At 38.0% G+C, this 25,111-nt stretch overlaps 1 protein-coding gene across 2 annotated transcripts in view; it reads left to right on the plus strand.

Moving 5' to 3' along the window:
* The window catches only part of STK3 (serine/threonine kinase 3), a 134,979-nt gene that overhangs the window by 39,775 nt on the left and 70,093 nt on the right, over window positions 1–25,111 (plus strand). For both annotated transcript variants that reach the window (XM_059835970.1, XM_059835971.1), the window contains one exon: window positions 23,700–23,837. In XM_059835970.1, coding sequence (XP_059691953.1) covers window positions 23,700–23,837 — 138 coding nt within the window. The remainder of the gene's footprint in view (window positions 1–23,699; window positions 23,838–25,111) is intronic.

Raw genomic sequence — 25,111 nt, forward strand, 5'->3', positions numbered from 1 at the left:
GTGACTCTGGAGCAACTGGATGTGAAGCCACTTTATTGGTGTGAAAGTATGTGGAGTATGAAGTAGTTAGAATGTTCTTGCTAGACTGGAATTATTACAATAAGCTGACTAGAGAAAGGTCTTACTGCTGTAGCCCTGGATGAACAGTAGGACACGCTAAAAGCCAAAGGGCATGTCTGTCTGGATGGGTGTTGAAAAGTTGATGGGTGCTCAGATATCAGTGCTCTCAGAGGGCAGTACGTGACTTGGCTCCAGCTCAGAAGCAGTACACTGTGCTAACGTGCATCTGTATCCGACGCCTCTGAGCTTGTTTAAATGTTTACCTCTCTCTGTGTAAAAATACCTGCTGTTTCACGCTGTAGTTTATAATCTTTAATACTGGATTCATTCGTAGTACCTGGACTGAGTGTGGCCACAGAAGCGTGTTTCTCTAAGTGGCTCAAGCATATGCTACAGTGTTTCTGCTGCTGGCTTCTTGACTTTATGCTAGTTGAGGGTAGATTAGGATTTGGTTCAGCATAAAGTTAGATGATACAAAGTTTAACCTATTAAATTTCTTTTTTTTAATTAACTTGCTGGAGGAGAGAGTGTATTCTGTTGCAGTGTTTCTGGTCTGGCATTAAGATTCCTAAAGCTGCTTTAGAGTTGTCTGAAAGGAGCCTTCATAAAAATCAACTGGATTAACATGCCCATAATATGGCTACACAGCACAAGCGTGACTGTAATACTGACAAGCATGTCTATGCTCGATCTGTTTTATCTAGCATGTGTCTCAATAGCAATGATTATGTGATGAAACAGCAGTATGGGACAGCTGGCCAATGGACCTGGACAAACTTACTCAATGAACGCAGATGATCGATATTGCCATGACTTGACTCCATCTATTCTAGCTATACCAGAATGGTGTAGTCACACCCTGAATTGCAACCTTTGTCATCCAGGGTTCTAAAAACTTTCATAAAATCTGTACAACTTAAGACAAAAATTCTCAGAGTTTGAACTGTATAAAGAGACATTTAAAATACTTCCTAAAGTAAAAAAAAAAAAAAAAAAAAAGCTTTCTGAAAAATCATTGAGAAAATAATCACAAACCTTAACTTTGGTACATTTTTCTCCCAACTTAATGAAAGTGTAAAATGTAATCAACTCAGCTTGCTGCCATGGAAGGGAACACCCCTAAGGTGTGTCAGGATTTTTTGCACCTGGTGTTTTAGGATCTCTTTGTGCCTGTCTTACCTGACAAACTTGTCTGGTATTGTCACTGAGCTGATCCAAATTTCTGATTTAATAGAAAGCTGGGGTTTTTTTGTGGTTGGTTTTTTTTTGAGATAGGGGTAATTTTCTACCAGAATAATGAGTTCAGTTCGTTTAATGCTGTCAGAGAAGTGCTGGAGGAGTTGGAAGCATGTGATAGGAAGAGTAATCTCCCTTTTCTGTTGTAAAAAGCTGTTACATCAGCATAACTGTATCATGTCAGCTGTGCTGACATAGCTGGTTTTTGAACAGTGTTGTAAATTGTTTCATTGATGTGATACTGGTTGTGGGGGAAAAAAAAACACTTTCTGGAGGAAGAAATTTACCTTAGTATACAGGAACATAAAGGTCTACAGATGGAAGATTTGCTGAGAAACTGCTCCCAAGAAGCCAGCCTGTCTTTCTGTCTGCCTTGAAGTGTTTTAGAGGTACAGATTATTATTTTTGAAGATTCCCAGAGATACCAAATAACCCTGTATATTCAGTGTTTTTGATGTACCTGAGCTCTCAATAGTACTGACTTCCCAAAGTTTTTAGGTGTTTCCACCCAAGTCTTTGAATGCTATAAATAAAAACATGTAATTTTTCCATTCATTTGGAAGAAGTGCTCTGATTTCTCTTTCGAGACACATCAATCATTTTGATCAAAAGCTTCTGGTGTTCCTTGCCCCATCGAAGAAACTAAGAGGAGATTAACTACATTTTTGTAGTCTAAGTTCAATCCCACTCTTTATTTCTGAATCAAGCAGAACATTTAAATTACTTAACAACACATTTTTCACTGTTCACAAAAGCTGTTCTCAACAGCTTGCCAAGCCACTGTCCATCATTTATCAACAGTCCTGGTTAACAGGGGAGGACCCAGACGACTGGAGGCTTGCCAATGTGATGCCCATCTACAAGAAGGGCCGGAAGAAGGATCTGGGGAACTACAGGCCTGTCAGCCTGACCTCGGTGCCAGGGAAGCTTATGGAGAGATTCATCTTGAGGGCGCTCACAGGGCACGTGCAGAACAACCGAGGGATCAGGCCCAGCCAGCACGGGTTCATGAAGCAGGTTGGTCCTGCTTGACCAACTCCTATGACCAGGGTGACCCGCCTAGTGCACGAGGGGAAGGCTGTTGACGTTGTCTACCTGGACTTTAGTAAAGCCTTTGACATTGTCTCCCACAGTATTCTCTTGGAGAAGCTGGCGACTTGTGGCTTAGACAGGTGCACTCTTCGCTGGGTAAAAAACTGGCTGGATGGCCGAGCCCAGAGAGTTGTGGTGAATGGGGTGAAATCCAATTGGCGGCCGGTCACAAGCGGAGTCCCCCAGGGCTCAGTTTTGGGGCCGGTCTTGTTTAATATATTTATCAATGATCTGGATGAGGGCATTGAGTGCTCCCTCAGCAAGTTTGCAGACGACACCAAGTTGGGAGGGAGTGTTGATCTGCTTGAGGGTAGGAAGGATCTGGACAGGCTGGATCCATGGGCCGAGGCCAATTGTATGCGGTTCAACAAGGCCAAGTGCCGGGTCCTGCACTTGGGTCACAACAGCCCCATGCAACGCTACAGGCTTGGGGACGAGTGGCTGGAAAGCTGCCCTGCAGAAAAGGACCTGGGGGTGTTGGTTGACAGCCGGCTGAAGATGAGCCAGCAGTGTGCCCAGGTGGCCAAGAAGGCCAACGCCATCCTGGCCTGTATCAGAAATAGTGTGGCCAGCAGGAGTAGGGAGGTGATCGTGCCCCTGTACTCGGCGCTGGTGAGGCCGCACCTCGAATGCTGTGTTCAGTTTTGGGCCCCTCACTACAAGAAAGACATTGAGGTGCTGGAGCGTGTCCAGAGAAGGGCGACGAAGCTGGTGAGGGGTCTGGAGCACAAGTCTTGTGAGAAGCGGCTGAGGGAGCTGGGGTTGTTCAGTCTGGAGAAGAGGAGGCTGAGGGGAGACCTTATTGCTCTCTACAATTACCTGAAAGGGGGTTGCAGAGAGGTGGGTGTTGGTCTCTTCTCCCAGGTGACAAGCGACAGGACAAGAGGAAATGGCCTCAAGTTGCACCAGGGGAGGTTCAGGCTGGATATTGGGAAAAATTTCTTTACTGAGAGAGTGGTGAAGCACTGGAACAGGCTGCCCGGGGAAGTGGTGGAGTCACCCTCACTGGAGGTCTTCAGGGAATGTGTGGACATGGTTTAGTGGGCATGGTGGTGTTGGTTGATGGTTGGACTTGATGATCTTACAGGTCTTTTCCAACCTTAATGATTCTGTGATTCATTAGATCTGCTTTTGCACGTTTGCTCATAGACTTTGATTTATGCAAGAGGGTGTCAAAGCAGGCTGTTGCCCTTTCACGTTAGATTTGTCATATATTGTGTATGTATGTTCTTCTTAAAACATGATGCAGTTGCAAGCATCCCCTTCGCATCAAAACTGTGTCAATTTCTGATTCATCTGCTTCTTGAAAGTGTTTTGTTGGTAGATTAAATGATCCCTGTGATTATTATTTTTTCCATCTGTGCTTGACAGGTGTTTTGAAAAAGCTTGTTTTGCCTGTATTTAGGCATGCTTTGCTTTCAGCAAATGGTATCATACAAATCAATTTACTCATATTTGAAAAAAAGGAAATCAGTATTTGGTGCCTTTTGGGGTTATTAACACTAACATTAGGTTACATACAGGTACGCAGGAAAGAAAGTTTTCATGAAAACAGTCTCCCCCTTAATTTTTGTTTCCTTTTTTTAATCACCTCTTCCTTTGTAAATATTAAGCTTTTAACATAACTGCTGAGCAAGGGTAAAATTATGTTTCTAGATAATAGTGTTTGAACTGTGGTGTAACTTCAGATTAAAAAAAAAGTCATTAGGTCTTTATATTTCTGACTTTGTATCTTTGACAATCCTTACAGGTATAGATTTTGATACAGCGTATTTGGGCTTTCTGGGGCAACTTGAGCTCATTGGCTGACTTTTTGTAGATTTTGTTCTTGACCCCTTAGTACTTTATCTTTTTCTTATGGATGAAGCCAATGGGTGTAACATTAATCTTTATTAAGCCGTTAAGGACCATACGTGTCACAGTAGGTATTGTTTCATGCACTGTGTTCTTTTCTCACTACGACTTAATAGTCTAGTTAGGATCTTACCTTGATTACTTACCTATATTCAGACAATAAAAACATGGTTGGTTCAGCTTTGTTTGAGACCTCAAAGGAACTTATTTTCCATAAAATTAACTTCTACTGTTAACAGAAGAAAAAGTTCTACAGTGGATGTCATAATTACCTTTGCAACACATGTAACTCATAACAGTTATCAGAAGACAGGTGGTGACTAGGTGGACACTGGCAATTACACAGTAACTTTTTTTTTTTTTGCCTTTTATAACATTACTTTGATCAAAAGGCTGTCTTGGTTCCTGTTACTAAAACAGGCAATTTCACACTCCAGAATTTCAGTGATTGACAAAAGTCTCCACCTTTTTTGGTTTCCTTTGACAATTATGTCTTGCAGAGTGACTTTAAAGTCAGTAAACTGGATTACTAGGGGCCAAGATACCAAATCTGGAGCTAAGGACAAGCACTGAAAATATCTTCCTTTCTTTTTAAATTGGAGAATTGTTACCTAGGCTCAACTGCTGTAGTAGACTCAAAAGGCGAGGTGACCTCTGAATTATTCCCTTCACTAACTTCTTTTTTGCTTTCGTGTTACATTTAGGTTTTATTACTATTTTTACTTCTGTGGCTCATCCATCCAAAGCTTAAACCACAACATATACCCATGCTGATAGGCTTTTTATGAGCTTTTTTTTCTCAACAATTTTTGATTTCTCCCTGGAGTCAGCTGTGGATAGTCTGGCTTTCGTGGAATCTATTCTGTAATTTTTTTTTTTTTTTTGAAATCCAGCATTTTGCTCCTGCAACAAATCTCGTTGGCTTGTATCTTAAGACAAAATCAACTTTTTAACAGTTATTCTTTTTGAATGTTTAACTTCAGACAATTTGATTAATAAGTAAATTTCACTTGAGAAGAAACATGATGTTGACTCATACTGCGTGTTCCCTGTGGGAAATGAGACTAGGGAAGCAGGTAAGGCTGTGGAAATTTTTTAAGTATCCATCATAGAATGACAGTGATGAATCTCAGTGTTTTTAAAAAAAAAAAAAATTCCTGTGTTTTTCATTGTATTTTTATTTTATTTATGAGTAGGAGGACTCTGCATATTTGTGGAAGCTTCTCAGAATCAGAATACCTAGTTGCCTTTTTTTTTTTTTCCTTCTCCAAGATGGCTTCTTCCAATCCCATCCTTATTTTGGCAAGAAAAGATTACAAACGGTCCTGGTTTTTGCTCTCCCAATTCTGAATTATTTCACAACTTATTGCTGGTAATTAGGTTTTTTGGACTTTGGCTTCTAGCTGGACAGTAGGTTTATTTTCGAACATTTTAAAATATTCCCAGAATGTTAAAGGAACTTCCTTTTCACTATTCTTATTTATTTTTCTGTGATCTTCCTGTTTTTCCCCCATGCCTAATAGTAAATTACAGGAGTCTTTTAAAAATTTAATTATTTATTTGTGTTTCAGTACTTATTTGTAAACATTCAGGGAATTTTAGTATTAAGTTAATAAGAATACTGCTAGGCTTTTGACATTGAAATAGTAGCTTTTGCTTGCTGTTGAGACTTTAGAATTTATTAACAAATAAAGATTATCATCTGCAAGACAAATTTGTTCTACAGAGTAAAACGTTATGTTTCTTATGCCTTTGCATTTCAGCTGGTGATGGTTTAAATTATGACACCCAGTCCTGTGCCTTAGGGCTTGCGATTCTGTAACTTTTTTCAGATGCATCAAATAAGCATTGCCTAATTTGTTATGAAATTGAAAGAAAAGTTGTTCAATAATTCTGACTAAGCTGTGCTGCTAACATCTGGTTCTGATAAAATATTGGTAATATGATAAGAATTTGAAAGAATTGTGTGATTACTGGGTTCAAATAACCATTCCAATGATAGTCAACCAAAGATGGCTTTTCCTTCCTTGAGAGAATCATTTATATGTATGAGGTGTTATTAAGTCCAAATGGCAGAGAAATCTAATGCTGGGTGGCATGCGAAGGTAAGGCGTCTTGTTTTTAGATGCTGTTCTTCATGGAAACTCTGGCAAATTTATGAGATAAGTTCTACGTTTTCACTTCTTCAATTTATTATTAAGTGTATTTGTAACTTAATTAGGGAAATTGGTTGAATATTCACTACTAAAATGAAGGTGACTTCTTGTTACAGACAATTAAAATATGTATGCTTAGCTTTTTTATTTTTAATCAGTATTTTTAATGTATAGAACAGTGGTTCTCAAAAAAAGATTTTGTGTCCTTTGTCAGGCATCGGATGTGTTCTGGAAGTGGAGGGTTTTAGATGGCCCTGTTTTGAGCCAGAGTAATGGTTGGCTGGCCCCCCCCTCTAAGTTAAGGCCAGACTTTGATCCTTTTGTTAAGGTCAGGCAAGATCTGCTCAGAACTTGTCTTTTTCCCTGATTTCCACATGAATTTTCCTCTCTTCCACCTTCTCTCTTATCCCTGGTGCTTTGGCTAGGCAAAGGGGAGCTCTCGAGCATGCAGGAGAGAAAAGGCGAGTAAAGCCAGAGGGATGAAGCTTGGCAAAGTCTCCTTGAGAGACTGCAGTTCTGTTTCATGCAGCTTATCTTACTCCGCATCTGTGAAAATGAGGGGGGTGGGATTTGTTTGAATTACATTTTTGGTCTTCATATATATGAAGTTTGCGTATTAGAGGAAGAGGACGTACTGCACCTGACTCTAATTTGATATTTTTTATGACTTAATCAGCTGCAGTGTGTTAGGAACTTTAGTGAAGATGAGAATCTAGCCATGGTGACCTCTTCTCTGAGGTAACCTCCGCTTTCAGGTTTTTCAGTAGTATTTGTTTCATCTGTATTTTGTTGTCTCTGCATGCCAGCTTCCTAAGGAAAAAAAAAAAAAGCAGGGGCTATGAGGTCAGGGTGTGCATGTGAGTTGCTAATGTGATGTAACTGATACATTGTGAGAACTCACCCTTCCTTAACTGCTGTACCTTGTGTTCATGTACTTTAGAGTTAAGCTTCATCTCCAATATGAACAGCCTTGATAAGGAAATACATGCAAATCTTGTTTAGAGGCAGAGCAATGAATTTAAAAAAACTTGCTCCAGAAGGTAAATAGATGGTCAGGAGCCTCAGGATTTTCAGACAAAAATGAGCATTGTATTCTTCATAATTTCTTTCCCATGGTTACAGGCTACCTCCAAACATGTGGAAACCTGCCTCTGTTGAGTGAAGGTGAAGAAAACAATGAATTTTTATTTTTACTGATATCTTTTTTATATATATACAGAGTTAGTTCTTTGAGAGATATGTATGTGTATATATAAAATCCATGTATATATCTCAATATCTATAATCAAAGAACTCATGTGTGTGTATATATATATGAAGTTAGTTCTTTATATACAGGGATATATATGTATGGAGATATCTCTCTCAAAGAACTCCATGTGACCAAGAGGAGCAATCTCCTAAGAGGGATCGCTTTCAGGGTCAGTCTCCTGAGGAACGCTGGCAAAGGAAGGATGCAGGAACACAATAGAAGTTAAAGTTCCTATGAAGCTGTTTGTTCATTATGTTCATTTTTTATCTCTTCACCCCAGGTATATACAGTAGTGTAGTATTTCTCAGGAACAGCTTCTGACAGTTTTTGGAAAAATTTGCGTCTGGGACAATGTTTCAAGACTTATCCTTTGAGATGGGGGACTTCCAAAGGAGGTCTTTTTCCTTGGAAATTCACAGGAAGTAATGATTCTCCCTATTCCATGTCAAGCCTTTTCTTTAGGGTTTTTATCACTTGTGTTACTTCTCCATTTATTGGCTTCCATAAGGTACTGTTTTTCTTTAGTCATGCTGTATTTGAGTGCTAGGAGCCCTATTCAGCTAGGAAGTGTGCTGGAACATACTTGAGGTATTCAAAAGCAGTCTGGACATGGTCCTGGGCACCTGCCTCTAGGTGGCCCTGCTTGAGCAGGGGGGTTGGACAAGATGAGCTCCAGTGGTCCCGTCCAATCTTAACCATTCTGTGATTCTGTGGCTCTGTGGTATCTCTCAGAAATCTTTCGAGTCTGTAGTCTTTTTCTTCCATCTGCACCTTTTAATAGAGTCTTCCTTTTTGTTGACCTTGGATCTGCAGAGGAACAGAGCAGTTTGGTTAATTTTGTGACTCTTTGTGCAGACTTTTATTGGGATTAGCTTATTATTTTTCTTATGTTGGAAAGCTAACCAGCTGATACATTTTTTTCAAAATTGCGTGCATCCCTCAGCTAACATTATAGATGTCAGGCATGCTTTATTTTCTATTTGGTTATGAATATCTCTTGCCTCTATTGTGTCTGCTATAGGGAGCTCTTTAGATACTATTACCTCAAGCTGGGGACCATCATGTTGGCTAGAGGAATTTCTGTGAAGCTGCTTGAGTGGAATGAATACATACAATTAGAGCAAGAGAGAGATGCGAGATCTTCAGCATTTTCAAAGTGTGCCTTTCTCAGATCTGCAGAGCCTTCACTTAGTAGTTCCATACATGTGCTGTAAAGTACTGTGCCATTCAGAGGCTGTTCAAGCGAGATGAGTCTTGATAAGATGCTCTTTGAGATGCTTTTCTTGTGAACTATGTAGTTTACTCAGTGAATATTTATATTTGTAGAAGAGCCAGGAGTATGAATGCTAACATATCTGTTGAAGGAGAGAGGAAAGGCCATTTACATGTAACTGTATATGGCTGCCATGTCTCAAAGAACCTTTGCATTCAAAATTCCTTCCCCCCTTCTGCCTTGAGGTCTTTTTGTATAAACTGGGGACAAGCTGCTAGGAAGTCAGGGTATGATACAGCCTATTTATACAGTAACAGCATTTCTAGTCACTGCTTCAGCCATTGCTATATTGTTTGCATATTTGCGTGATTGCAACAGCCACATTGCTAAACTGTAATTTTTCCAGTAATATAGGCTGTAAATTTTTGTTCCCTGCACTGGTTGTGAAGGAATGTTATTTCTGTGTGTACCTACAGTAACAGGGCTTTACTTTCTATTGTTTTCTTCTCTGCAGTGTCAGTCATTGTGGGGAAGCTATGACACATGTCTTTGAATGGAACAAAATGTAATAGGTTAAACCAGACCCTAACAAAAATTTAGAAAATGTGATTAATCAAGTAAGTGTTTGGACAGGGCAGTACAACACAGACCACAGATCAGAATCAAAACCTATAAAATTTTGTCAGCTTTGCAATAAAATATTCCAGGTTAAATAATTTGGGAATCTTGATAGATGCTTGCTATTTTTTTTTTATATTATCCCTTCAGGTTTGTTTAAAACTTGGTTTAAGCAAAGAAATTGAGATGCAAAGCCAATTCACACTATTGTGGATCTTTTATCTCAGTGTCTGTATATCTTTCTGGCCTCAAAATGTTACATGTTATGCTATGAGCGTTTTTCTTAATTACATGAAGAATTTTTTTTCCATGTCCTTGATCCTGTAGAGTGGTATCATGTAAATGCAACTAAGCAGTTTATCTGCATGACTTCTGTATATTTCTCTAGGGTGTGCAATATTTTGAAGATGATGATCAAGTCTGGAGGACATCTAATTAGCGTTTATGCCATTATGCTAATGGCATCTAATTAGCGTGTGTTGCGTTACGCTTCTGTTTGCTGTATTAGGTGAAGTTTGTTAAAAGCTGAGCAGATCATGTTGGGAGGAAGTAGAGATGGGTACAAAACCTTGAGATGATACAAGTAATAACTAACTTGCAAAATTCAGTGTGTTATAGAATAAACAACTGACTGAGCTACTATTTTATAATCCATATCACATTTTACTTTAGCAGTTGATACCTCTGAGAGGTGGAAAACTCAGGAAGAAAAAGATGCCAAATCCAGACATGGTTAGAAGGAATACCACTGAGAGATTTGCAGTCAGTTACACTAAGTCTAAACTGATGTTTTATTTAGTAGCATAGATTTTAATTATCATTTTATAGCTAGTGTTCTTGTCAGAAAAGATTCAGCCCTTGATCATGACTAAGACATTAACAAAGACATATTGTTTATTTGCTTCTTGGAGATAAGCTTGAGGATTTTCCTGTCCCTCTGGAACTAGTTTCTCTGCATTATCAGTAAAGGTTATTGTATGGCTAATTACATGGCTGTTCAGGTTGATTTAAGAATACAAATGTTATTGCAGAAATAGAAGAGGCTTAGACCATTATTTTTAGTGTTGACTAAATCTCCAGTGCTATGTTTTTCTTTTTTACTGTGGTAAGTTCAAATGAGCAGGCTTGAAAAGGTTAGTTAGCCACTGGGGATATTAAAAATAAAGTGGAAACTACATTGTTTGTACTTCTTAGAATATTAAAGATGTGGGGTTTTTTAAATTGAATGGAGAAAGAGGAAACAACAAAAACTTCTGGTGAGTCTGTTCGTATCTATCACCTCAGGGTGGGAAAGAGATGGCTTTTAAATTAGTACATTTCAGTGTGAGAAATATAGAAGGCGTGCAGAAAAAAAAAGGTAGTTTTTAGCTTCAGTTCTGTGTTTGATGTTAGTCAAAATGTAATTCAAGCAATTGTGTTCTGTAGCCACTGTATGACCTACCCAGCGGCAATCAGCCCCCCCCCCCCTTCTTCTTTTTTTTTTTTTTAAAGCTAATTGGTCCATGTTTAGCTTACTAAATGTCATCTGGACTCAGTAAAAAGCAAGTGACCTGCATTGAATTAGTGTAATTGTAATATAAACAGAATATCTCATAGTTTTGGTCTTGTACAGGAAAAGAGAAAGTTGGAGAGATTTTTCAGTTTGATAAATAAAACTGAAGATATAGGGAGCTAACTTTGGCTCACAGTTCATTTTACCTTTTTACTGTCTTCTTTTAAAAAATAATAATTGGCATTTGAATTTTGTCTGTATGTTTTCTCTTTGGAATGTTTTACCTTCTGGAAGAATTTTCCTTAGGATGTATGTCGTGCCAGTTATTAAATCATGACCAGTCATTATCAATACCAGTTTCATCAGGCACAATACCATTTCAGAAAGATAATTTCTTTTTGATCTACCTAGCCTGTTCAGAATTTGGTATATTGTTTTACCTCTGTCATTTTGTAGGATTACTTTTAAATGCCATTATGTAGTGCATATTTTTTGCTTTCTGTTTCAGAGAGCAATGGCTACACCTACCAAGATTACAAAGTGCCATGAAGAACTGAAGTATCAGTTCCAGTGGTATATTTGAATTTTAACTGACTTTGATCTTGTTACTTGTATTATTCACTTTGGTTTAAAATGGATGTTATTTTTTAAAATCTAAGACTAGTGTCATTGTGTAAGTAATACTATGCCTTGGTTATACTTCTCTTGTCATTTGGTTGTTCAAATGCCCAGATCTATTTTGTGATGTTCCCACTGCTTGTGTCTGCATCATGGCCTATGGAGTAGGAAAAAAGTTAGATTTGCTCTAGCAACTACATTTCCTTACAGGAAAAGATGTAGATAACTTTTACACTAATCTAGCAGTGAAATTAAGGGGCTACAATGTAAATGATATTTTTATGAAGCTGTTAGGGAGAATGTTGGAAATACTAGCTAGGCAAGGACGGTAACACTGTTCTCTGTACATACCTGGCAGCCAGGAAAGCAGCACCGTTGAGTCTTGTAATCTCTCAGTACCTTGGGTGTCAGTGGGGCAGAGGCAGAAGTTTTCCTTCTTTGCTTGAAGGTAGACAGAGCTTTAAGATTTAAGAACTTAATGCTGAATTACTTTTTCATAGACTAGAAAATCTGCTGTAATTAATCAGACACTTCCATTATTTCAGTGGGATGTAGGCATTTAATATGTGGAATATTGTAATCTGTCAGTTTAGTTTTAGTTCTTAGTTTGAACACTGCAAGTGTCTGAATAGTTCTAATTTGTGCTGGTGATTGGCTTTTGCTGTCACCTGTTCATCTGTTGCCATTGTAAATGGTGAAGTAGGAAGCAGCAAACATTGTTGTGAGCGTTGTTCCTTTGTGTTTCATGTTTCTTCTGTTAAACGTGATTGTTCTGTTTCTGTACCTAGGCTGACCAAACATGATAATCCTCTTTTTTTAATTACCAAAGTCACCTTTAGACATCTCAGTGAGCTGTCAGCCACTGTAGGTTTTTAAATTCACAGTGTGCAGATTATTTTTCTAGCAAGACTCTATTCCATTTGTGACCTGACTAGATTAAATTCCCTGCTTTCTTTTGTGCTACCTGTAATCTCTCAATGTATTGACTCTTAAATGTAAGTACTTACATGATCCACATAAAATCAGAGGCAGAGGAGCTGTTGCAGGGAGAGAGAATGCAACCTGTGAAGTATGCACATGGAGTTTCACTTCATTTCATCTTTGTGTAATGTACTCTTCCACTGAATTTTCAGGTTAGACATGAGGAAAATACTGTTTTCTGAGATTGCGTGAACACAGGGCAAATGGGGAGGTGGTGGTGGTGGGAAAGATCTTTGAAACGTGCCCAAATTTTGATCATGCAATTCTGAAACTGTGTTTGTCTATAATTTTTGGTAGAAGATAATGACAAATTCTAGAAATTCTCAGGAAGTTTATTGGAAACTTTCCTACTCTGTAATCTGAATATTCTTTGTTGAAATTTAAACTCATTTAAACTTTGTTGAAATTTAAACTCGAACTTCTTCTTTTACTCTTTATAGACTTGAAAAAAGGAGTATTTTCTCCCCCTTTGAAATGGCATTTAACATGCTGGAAACTGTTACTATGTTTTTCACTATATTCACCTCCTCTTTAGACTAAGCAATCCTAATTCAATCGATTTTTTCCTTGCAGATTGTGTTTTTTAAATATCTAAGCATTATAGTTGCTCTCTTTTGAACCATCTTCTGTTGGTTCACATCTCTGAAAGTGCGATGCCTAAAACTGAACACAATACTGCTGCTGGAGGTCTTAACATATCCTGAATTAAGAACTACTACTGCATATTTCTTGAATGCCTTCTGTCATTACTACTGTGTGTGGTTACGGCAGAGGTTTCACATTTAACATCCAGTGAATTTACTATAGCTTTTTCTCACAAATATAAGTTACTCACTCCTTGACTCTTTTATTAGTAAATAGAACTGCAAATGCAGTTTTTCCACTTCATGTCTCGGTAAATGTTAATATATTTCTGGATGTAACCACTGCCTCATTTTCTCAGAAACTGCAGAAAATACTGTGGGAAGAAGAGCAAAGATTTTATTATTAAAGTAAGCTATATTGTTGGAGTTTTCTTGGAGGGAAAGTAAGTTTCTTAGTCTGGGTAACAAAATTGGAACCTTGTGGGCATTATGTCTATGAATTTTCAAGATAGTACTGAATCAGGAGTACAAGAAACTATGGTGAAAGAAGACTAGATTAATGAAAAGAGCATTCCCTGGATTCAGTCATGTAATGTGCACTTTCAGAACCATTTCCTTGTTTTGTAACTGATAAGAAACTAGTTGTTCGAGTTCAATGCTGGAAAAAAGAAAAAGTTGTTCAGGTTCAAGACACCTAAGTTCTAGATCTCTCTGACTCTGTGAAAGGGGCTATTTAAGTGATAGCAGGATGCTTCTATCTGAGAGAGGTACCAACATTCATGAAGACACCTTCTTCCTCTTATGATTCCTGGACACCTGTGTGGCTGGGAAATATGCTTTAGGCAGTGAGTTGCCTGGCTCTTGAGCAAACATCTGCCATAATGTATAATTTGGTCTGAGAGGCTCTTAAATGTTGGTGAAGTTCCCTGAGGGTTATGGTAGAACCTCAAATTGGCTAGTGGTCTGAAGTGGCCTCATCTCTCTGTTATGGTGATTTCCTCACAAAGAAGAGGTATTGCCCATCACTATCAGAAGGAATTTTTCTCCTATACAATGATGTTTACAACTACCTTCTTTTCCAAGTCTTTGTCAAGTGAAAATTGAATTGAAAGGTTAAACCACTACATCAGATACTTCTTTCAGTCTAAAGACAGCTTAATATCTATTTAATTTTTTCTACCTTAAAAAAAAAAAAAACACCACAAAACTCTTCCCCCATCAAAAAAAAAAAATCTTAAAAAACCCACATGTGCATATACCTGTGCACCCTTCTTCCTCCTCCTTATGTTGCTCACCCAGTGCTGAGATTGAGGGTACTTTTCAGAACAACAATCATTAATTAGTTTGTGGCTCATTTAGGTTTTCCTTTTGGTGAGTGAAATTGTGGGAAATACTGCCCTAGATGGTGTCTGAATGCTGCAGTTCCTTTCAGGCGTTTGAAACTCTTGTGTGTGTTTGTAAGACTTGCTGGCTTTCAGTGTCTTGTTTTCTGGTAGTGTTTGGGTTTTTTTTAGTCATTATGATTTTTTCCTTTTTTTCCTTTTTTTTTTTTTTTTGTCCCTGAACACTGTAAAAATGTGGAGACTTGTGATTATTGTGGATGTGAACTTTCAATAAAATGTTAAGTAATTATACTGTTTTGTAACTATATGGGATTATTTGCAAGTTAGGTATTTTTCTCTGAAAATTCCTGTGCACGTCAATTAAAAAAAAAAAAAAATCAAAACCTTTAGCTGCCTGGGCTAGTTAAAGCACAAAATCTTGAGTAGCCTGAAATTATTTTTCTTACCAGTGAATGCCTTTGCTTTAAAAATTGTGTAATTTCACTTATCTAAAACACCCTCCCCCTTCCACCCCCAAAGAAACAACAAAAAAAACCCCAACAAAGCCAAAGAACAGCTAAAAAACCTTCATGAGACTGCAAATATTTCTAGGCTTTATTTTTCATTTCTACAGACTTTTGAAAGGCATTTGTTGCCCTTTGAAGGCTTGCTGTCTAAGTTGAAGGAGGGGAGAATTTTGACGATCAGGTTGCTGGCTGTCTCTTCTGTTGTGACTTCACTGATGTCAATGAGTTTGTAACCTTGCAGATGAAATGGAAATTTGAATGTTACGTCTCTAAACAAAAAGGAAGTGGGAGGACAACGTTCAGTTGAATGGCAGAATTCAAGAATATTTTGTGCTGAAGAGTTTGGTTCAGGAAATTGAAATAGCCCTACTGAATTGGGTAGAAAAACTCAAGTTATTCCATTTTAAAGTAGAAGACGGAAAGTTGGGACAAGATAATAGCCAAAAAACCTACAGGCAAAAGTCATGAAGAGTTCCCCAAATCATAGGGAATTATTTAAATATGTTGGAAGAAAGCCGGGAGAAACATTGGTAAGTCTGCTGGACTTGAAGGGAGAGGAAGAAGAAATAAGCAAGGAAAAGGCGGCCTCTGCAATAAACAAAGTTGTTTCTTTGCATACAACTCCATCAAGTCATTTGTTGAGTTGCTTCCAGATCTCTTTGTGTAGTGCAAGTGATGACTTATGAGAGGTCAAGAAACTTTCAAAACCGAAACAAAACAAAAAAGCCCTGGATAAATTGGTAAATTAACTGGCAGTAGGACAGCATGCTGAGGTGATACTTCTGGGAAAAGATTGGTGGTATTAAATATTTTTATTACTCATCTGAAAAAAGGGTTTGATAATGAACAGACATATGCAGATGACATGATCCTTTTAGATGAGTTAGCAGGGGGAACTTGCTCTTTGTCTTGCTAATTGGATAACAGCCAGGGCAGTAAATTCTGCCTTATAAATATACCAATGCAGATTTGTCTTAGGATATGGCAGAACTTTAAAGTTATGATATGTGATGGGATTTAAAAATCAATTGTCTAAGTGAGCTTGTTTAAAAACAGTAAAAAAAACCCCCCAAACTGAATGAACTTGTGGCCTTAGAATGCCAACTTCTTCAAGCTGTTGTCACAGAACAAATTATCTGCAATATTATTTTGAAATGTAAAGCAGTTTTTTTTAAAGGAAGTATCATAGAATATCTCAAGTTGGAAGGGACCCATAAAGATCATTCAGTCCAACTCCTGCCTTTAGTAGAAAGAGTAAGTTCAGAGGTGAATCTTGAGGCACAGTTCTGTGGCGTGACGGCGTTAACAAGGCAAGGGTTGATTCTTTTCAGTAGAGTTACAATTGCACTTACTATTGCAAAATGTTTGAGATTGGTATCTTTACATTCTTGACCTATTGTAACGCTGTCAAAATGTTATGAACTTACTAGCAATAATGAATATACAGGTCAATATAAATGGCTTATCTTTCAGTAACCCATCTTTGCTGTTAATCATGTGATTATTCTTTCCATTATGTATCTTTTCTCTGTGTTTATTACTTTATTACTTTACATCTTAAGTGCATCATACTTTGCTTTGAACGACAAAGGTCAGCATTCCAGAATGAAGCTTGTGCCAGTGAATGGCTGTTAAACCATGGTCACAGTTGTGGTGGGTTTTTTTTTTTTTTTCATTCCTGTTCTGGTGTTTTGTTTTATTTTTCAAATGTTCCTACTGTTAATATGTGAGGTGTCTGTCATTTTATTCTAAAATAATTTGAATGTCAGTTTTACTGTGTGTAGTATTGTGTACGTGATTTAATCAGTGGTTACTACTAAAGAACTATCGAGGTGAGCACAATAGAATTGCATGTTAAATGTCACATATATTTCCCTTCATTGCGATTAAAAATTCTGTATCAATTACTGTTTGTCCAGAAGTTCTCTGGACTAAATCTCCACTTATCCCTTCCTGCATTTAGGCCTGAGTTGGTAATTTTAGCTGTGCTTTGCTGGGAACTTGTGAGGCAGGTGAGTGTAACAGCACGGTGTTCTTGTTCTGGATGAACAGTCATTGCTAACTCTCTGTAAAGAAAGTACCTTTTTGGTTGAACAGTGATAGAAATCTTTAAGTTTTTGCTTAACGTTGGAAATGTAATATTATTGCTAGGAGTAGGTGTGTTTTAATATTTGGTGCTATCAGTTTTTCAAATTTTGTCAAAGGGGAAAAGTGTTTCCTTTCTGTTTTGATGATCTAGCTTTCAGAATAATGTAATTGCTGGTTTGGTTGTTTTTTTGTTTGTTTGTTTTTCAGCTGGTATTTCCAAACATTTTTCTCTTGATAATTTATTATTAAAGTCAACTGAAAAATAACATTTTCCCCCCTAAATTGGTAACAGCTTCCTCAATATTTTAGCTTAAACCAAGAATGTGTTTTAGGTAAGATATGGGAGAAGCAGTTATCCATTAGGTGACTACATCAGTCTGGAGTATTTATTCACTGAACATATCTTCAGTAAATGCTTTTTATGACACACAGTTTCAAAAAAAGTTAGTGGTAAATTAAGAAGATGAAACTTATTTGACAACTTTTGCATTTCTGTGGTCTTTAATTTAGGGTAAACTGTTCAGCTTTTCCTGTGCAAAATAGAAATGAATGCTCTGTTTTAGTGTGTTTCTTCAAGCCACTTCTCTGTTAGAAGTATGTGAGGTATGAGACAGGCAGTGACAATGAAGAAAATAGCATTGCATGGGCCATTGGATGCACAGTTTTGACTTGAGTGGTTCCTTCTTGACCTCTGTAGTTCGTGTTGCTCTTGTCACTGAGTTTAGTAAAAAGCAGCACTTACACACCCCCACCCCCAAAGAAAGATACAATTGGATGAGTGAGAATTGGTGCATGACTGAGAAGCCACTTTTTTCTTTCTGAAAAGAAAGAGTAAAGATTGGTATTGGCTGCTTCAACAAAAGTAATATTTCACACAGAACGATAATTAAGCTTCTCAAATATTGTGAATCGCCCATTCAGATTCCAGTTAGGGGTTTTATCAAACTCGGGGGATATTGAGAATCTCTTTGGATGAGGTATCTGACAGATGTCTGATGGAACCAGACCTGTTTGTAATTCTGCACAAAAAGTGTTGAGTGCACTAGATCTTCACGAACTACTGTGTTTGCAGATGGGAGGAGGAAGCTGGTGATTTTTAGGGTACTTCTAACAATTAAATTTATTATCAACACTGAAGCAGATCATAAACAGACTTCCTTGTCTTTAAACACACCAGGCATTATTCAGTAACTTTGTTTTTTGTTGTTACAAAGTTTTGCAAAAAACTTTGCTCTATGACAAGTTCTATGACAAGTTCTATGACATCTATCACAAAGAAGAGAAGAATGTGTCTTTCAGCTGATTCTTTGTTTCTAAAGCTATTAAAATGTTACAGTATTCCAATATTTAACACATTTACAAAGTTTTGCAAAAAACTTTGTTGTAACAATATTGTAGTTCTGAATTAAAAAATTAAAAAAAGCTCAACAAAGCAAAACCAATGTAGAACCTGCTATTATCTCACCCTTCTTGTCCATGCTGGTGTTTCATTTCTAGACAGCTGTTGAACTGTGTAATTGAAAATTAGTGATGTTTCAATAGCCTTTTTGAATAATTGAAAATTAGTGATGTTTCAATAGCCTTTTTGAAGGCTATTCAAGTAGGGAGGGAAGTTCTATGACATCTATCACAAAGAAGAGAAGAATGTGTCTTTCAGCTGATTCTTTGTTTCTAAAGCTATTAAAATGTTACAGTATTCCAATATTTAACACTCCCCCCCCCCGCCTTAAATAGGATTTCATAGTCTAAAATGTGTTACTGAGTTTAAATGTATTTTGGAATTTGTTTTCTGTAGTAGATTGATAAACTAAGTAGTATAATTGTGGTGGCAAAAACTATGGAGTCACAAACTGCCTGTCAATGTCCTGTATCCTTACCCTCTTTCAAAAAAAGTTTCTCTCTGTAGATTATAGAAGTGGAGCTTCACAGCTTGAAAATTATAAAATCGCCCCAATAGAAAAAAATCTTTGCTGTCTCTTTCAGTAGCATTCATGATACTGGGCAAATAGTAACAGCGAAAGTTATTCTTTTGATTTCCTGCTATTTATTACAAGTCATTTATTTAAACTAAGCAGTAGAGTTAAGTTATTCAAGGAGCTAAAACCCAAAGACGTAGTACCTCTACCAAATTACTGTTGATCATTTAATATGTTTGTGGGCTGTGTGAAATACAGATGTATTACCCTGACTGACAGGAGGAATGAGCTGCAAGGATTTTCTAATTGGGAAATTCCAAATGCAGTGTATGAGGTCTCATTTTTCTTTTGGCAATTCCTAATTCATCTGATTACATTTTCACGCCAATAAAACTGTCCATAAAAGAACCTTCACGAAAAAAAATGTTTTCAGCCTGGACTTCATTTAACATGCTAGACCCTTTAAGAATAATAAAAAGAAAATCATGTGCTGACTTGCGCAGTCTGCTCTTACTTAAGACCTGGTCCTCAGTCCAGTATTCAGCTTAACCATAACTGCTGGTTATCGGGCAGGTAAGTGCTTCCAGGCAACAGTTATGGTAGAAACTGTGTTAGATTGTCTAGTGGCCACTGAAAGCTGCTCTGCATCATCTGTCTCCGCACCCCCCCATATCTACTGTAATTTTACTGTAATTTGCCATGGATTCTGGTTTCACTGCAGGGTGTAGGACTTGCCTCAGAGCAATGTATGAAAGAGGATTCAAAGTAGAGAGTTGGGCTCAAGGTTCAGAGGTGGAAGGGCCAGTTCAGGACAAATTTGGAATGGGCTCTCTGTTACAAACAAGTGAAGACAAACACCGATTAAGCTGCCATGGTCCCTCAGGCCTGAGTTCGGACGTCTTGCAGCTTAGAGGTTTTTGGTTTTTTTTTTTTTTTTAAAGGATGATTGAATGGTTAAAACTGAAGACTGAGTCATAGGACCTAACACCTTGGCTGTATATCTGATGTGTTACTTGAGTAAGATTTGCCAGTCTGTCTCAGATACGTTAGGGAAATATGGAAGGCAATGTTGAAGGTGGGAGAAGAAGAATTAGCCCCAGCTCTTTCACATAGTATGTCAGACCCTGCCCCCTTTGTTGAACAATTTCCTCCTAATGTTTCCTGCAGTTACTGCCAGTTCAGCCCATGTAATTGAGTGGATGGTAGTTTATGTTCAGTGCTAGCTGGTGCTGGTTTTTTGGTTTGGTTTCTCTTTTAAGCAACAGTTGCCTAATGCTGGCTGTATACTGTATAAGCATTGCCATCAGCCCTACTGTAACAGTTGAACTAATACCAATAGCTGTGGGAAATTTTTAGAGAAAATTCTGAGTGGAGTGGTTGAAAAAATTACTATAGGTAATAGTTTGGGAGAACACAGAGAGTGGAGAAACACAGGGTAAGATGAAAGAAGCATGAAATAACCAAGTCTCTTAGGTTTCCTGCTTCCCTCAGCACCCATGGAACAGAGTGACTGAAACAGCTTAGTTTTGTTTTAATATAGGACAGAAAAGATGTATTTGACAAGAAATGGAAGCAAAAATGAAGAATAACTTCCTGTTAGATAAGCATTTTGTTTTTATTCCTGGAGATTTGGGACTGGCTTTACAATCCTCCAGTGATTGCTTTGCAAGCTTCTTGGAAGGAAATAGAAGTAGTTGGAAGCTAAATCATAGAGTGTTTTGAAAGAGAGAGGGAGCTTAACTTTTATGCAGAGAAATATGCAAGCCAAAATGAGGAAGTAGAGTGGGAAGGTGGAATTGAAAACCAGCATTTCAGGCTAGTTAACGAAAGGGAGTGCTGAGAGTTGGGGAGAGAGGTACATGCTAGCAAGTGCATGGCATAGTTAACAAGTTGGACTAAACATTTGGAATAAGTATCACAGAATCACTAAGGTTGGAAAAGACCTGTAAGATCATCAAGTCCAACCATCAACCAACACCACCATGCTCATTAAACCATGTCCCAAAATGCCTCGTCCACATGTTCCTTGAACACCTCCAGTGAGGGCGACTCCACCACTTCCCTGGGCAGCTTATTCCAGTGTGTCACCACTCTCTCAGTAAAGAAATTTTTCCTAATATCCAGCCTGAACCTCCCCTGGCGCAACTTGCAGCCATTTCCTCTTGTCCTGTCACTAGTCACTTGGGAGAAGAGACCAACACCCACCTCTCTGCAACCCCCTTTCAGGTAACTGTAGAGAGCGATGAGGTCTCCCCTCAGCCTCCTCTTCTCCAGGCTGAACAACCCCAGCTCCCTCAGCCGCTCCTCATAAGACTTGTGCTCCAGACCCCTCACCAGCTTCGTCGCCCTTCTCTGGACACGCTCCAGCACCTCAATGCCTTTCTTGTAGTGAGGGGCCCAAAACTGAACACAGGATTCGAGGTGCGGCCTCACGAGCGCCGAGTACAGGGGCACGATCACCTCCCTGCTCCTGCTGGCCACACCATTTCTGATACAGGCCAGGATGCCGTTGGCCTTCTTGGCCACATGGGCACACTGCTGGCTCATCTTCAGCCGGCTGTCAACCAACATCCCCAGGTCCTTTTCTGCAGGGCAGCTTTCCAAGTACTTGTCCCCAAGCCTGTAGCACTGCATGGGGTTGTTGTGACCCAAGTGCAGGACCCGGCACTTGGCCTTGTTGAACCTCATACAATTGGCCCCGACCCATGGATCCAGCCTGTCCAGATCCCTCTGCAGAGCCTTCCCACCCTCGGAAGTAGTTTCTGTATGTTTTCTTGTGTTACAAAAACACATCTAAATTTTTTTTTTCAGGTTACGCAGCTCATGTCACATACCAAGATTTAAAAAAGCCTACAGTTTAAGCATTAAATAAATATGTATATTTCTGAAGTAGGTATTTTCAAAAAGCATACAAAGCATAAACGTGGATTTAGGACCCTAACTCTAGCTCTTGAGTATCTCCTTTTGTGAATTTTATTGCCTGCCATAAAAGAATGATTCATGAATTCCCTCTTTCTTCTCATTGTCCTTTGTCAATTATAAAGAAGTCATTTCTTTGCTGTGGTTCTTAATTGCTGTGTAGTTGATGAAAATAATTGGCAAAAGCAAATATTTTTCACAGAACATTGGAGCTGAGTAGGACTCTGAAACTAAGCTTTGCTTACCTGCTGAGAGACAGGTCAATGTTTATTATCAAACAGGAGGTATACTTTTTGACACCACATAAACAGAAGTTAACTAGTCTTCTGTTACAGCTGTGTGTTTTCAATAGCTACTGCAGAGCTAGCTGTTAAGAGTAGCTAAAGATAAGATTAAAAGTCATCAGTTCAAAGTTCAGAAGAGATCATTACCTTCAAGGACAGAAACAGCTGAATTTGTTAGCCACTGCTTTATACCAGAAGCACTTCACTTGTACTGACAATTAATCTTGTATCACAAGTGAAATAGGTAAGGCCAATTACAGGGTAACAGAGTGTTGTGTTTCCTATCTGAGTTCATATACCAGTTTGGCACAGCTGTCCACCGAAGTTTCTTCTCCCTTCTCCCCATTTTTCAAGCACAGGCTGAAGCTTCTGGTGCCTCTACTATGTTAATGGTGTGCATAATATCTCATTTCAATTTTTTCCCCTTTTCTGAGTACGTATTTCTGCCTATACTTGTAGACAAACAAATGAAGAACTTTTACTCCCTTTCACTTTGCAAAATGTTGAATTGAACTTGGTTTTAAAAGAAAACAATAGCTTATTATGTGTCTGTCAACAGACCTAGCTCTGAATAGTGTGTTGCTGTTGTGTGTGAATCTTAGGCAATGATACTGAATGCATTTGAGGTATTACATACAGAAGTTCAAAATTTCCAATTATTTTACAGTAGTCTCTCAGAATTGTACTGCTTTTTTTTTTCCCCTAGAAGTGTAAATCTATAATTAAAGGAAAACCTGGAAAAAATCATAAAGAAAATGGCACAATATATATAATCTTAAGTAGGACAAACATTTTTTTATACAGTGTGAATATTTTTTCCTAGTTGAAAAATCTGTCTGCATATGGCTCGTGACAGTCTGAAATTTCTGTTTCTGTAAAATGCTGCCTTTTTCAATTTCAAGTAAATTCTCACTGCTAGTAGACAAGTTACTTGATTATTTTATTTTTATCATCTTTTAGTGTTGTCTTAGGTCTTTTAGCATATGTTTCTAAATCTTATTAGCAAAAGCAAGCTTTAAAACTGCATCTGAAGAATTAAGAATGCAAAAAGAAATAGTAGTCCTACCAAATTTCCTAAGTAATTCTCCTATAAAACTAAATGCAGTAAGAGAGGAGAAGGTGAACTTGGCTTTTCACAGCAACTTCGTATGTGTCTGTTTAAACAAGCAGTGCTGAGCTATTAAGAATTTCCGAAAGAACAAAATCAGCTCTCAAGATTGATAAATGGCAATAGATAAAATAACGAGTGATGTGCTTGATGGGGTACAGTTTAAATAGAGAAAATTTAATGGGAAGTGGCTACATTAGTAGCAGATGGATTTACTTCCTGAATCTCAATATGAGTGGAAATCCTAACTTACTTAAAATTTGTCTTCCAGATTCTTAGCCTGATAAGAAAGGTGGATAAACCAATTTATTTACTTGGCTTTGGTGCTGTGCTGATGTGTTTTGTTTAAACTTGCTATTGTTGTTTGATTTTTATCTAGGCTATTTTTATGATTCCTACAAATCCCCCTCCAACCTTCCGGAAGCCAGAGCTCTGGTCTGATGAATTCACAGATTTTGTGAAGAAATGCTTAGTGAAAAATCCTGAACAAAGAGCTACAGCAACACAGCTGCTACAGGTCAGTGTTTAAGTTACTGAGGAAATGCAAGTTTTATGGCTTTTTTCCTCTAGTCTCAAACCAGAACTGTTGTGAAAATTTCTAAGGGCAAATCTCATTTTAGCTATTATCATGTCTTATTTCTTTTCCATTTTGAGGTCTTTTCTCTGTTAGCTCCTCTATCTCTACCCCCATATTATTTCTCCTTTGCTGCTTCTAAAAATTAATTGCTCTTTATATATTTTTAGGGCTGGTTCTTGCTGTTAAAATCGGATCCTTGCTTTGTGGTTAGAGGCACTCAATATATCTCAGGATTTAGGCAAGTGTTAAGTAAAGGCATTGAACCGAGGTTACCCCTCGGTGTGGACCACCCATAGAGTATATTCAATCTTTCCTTCTGGTCATGTCAAATTAAGCAGACGGGTTGCTCTGTGTCCTAGAGAGGTTTGATGCAGAAGGACAGGATAACGGCTTTGTTCTTGGGCTGAGGTATACCAAGTGGGCACTTTTAAATTCAAGCCACAGTTGGCAGTGTGGACCTGTGGAGCCAGGGCAGGGTGTGCCAGGGTTTTGCCAGCTCTCTGAACTGAGCTTCTAGTAGCTGCAGAAATTTAAGTTGCATCTTTTTGGTACTGAGATAGAAATAAAGCAGAGAAATTTCAAAGAACTACAAAAATCAAACAGGAGGGTCTGCTCTATCAAGAAAGATTTCATCTTTGTGAAATGGACATAATTTTACAGGGGCCACACATTTTAGTATGTAGGTGAGAGAGAAAATTTGAAGAAAGCTTTCTCCTTTGACCCGTATTTGTGTTATCCACTGCCTTCAGGGCTGTCATAATAAGCCTACAAGTAACTCAGGAAGAACAAAGAAGAAAGGTGGTGAAAGGCGGGGAGGGGGAGATTTCTAGAAAAATTATAATAGGTTCCATGATGATTGAAATGGAATCTTAAAATTTCCTGTGAATAAGCTTGCTTTGATAATGAGACAGAACTGAAAAATTTTGCTAGTTCCTTTGCTCTTTTTACTTTCCTGATTCCTAATTCATTAAACTTTTGGATAATTTAGTGTTCTTTTATGCTTTTCACTGTTATTGGTAAATATTATTCTTAATTTTCTTTGTTCATCAGTCTACATAAGAATTTGATCTTCTGAAATTTCATCTGTAAGACACTCATGCTAGATTTATTCTGTCTCTAGCTAGCGATAGCCTCTTAAAATTTAAATTCCTGTGAACTCCACTACAAGAAGAACATTAAAATTTTGTGAAGTACTTTCCAATAATAGATCATCA

Source organism: Gavia stellata, chromosome 3 (genome assembly GCF_030936135.1).
Source record: "Gavia stellata isolate bGavSte3 chromosome 3, bGavSte3.hap2, whole genome shotgun sequence".
NCBI classification, from domain to species: Eukaryota; Metazoa; Chordata; class Aves; order Gaviiformes; family Gaviidae; genus Gavia; species Gavia stellata.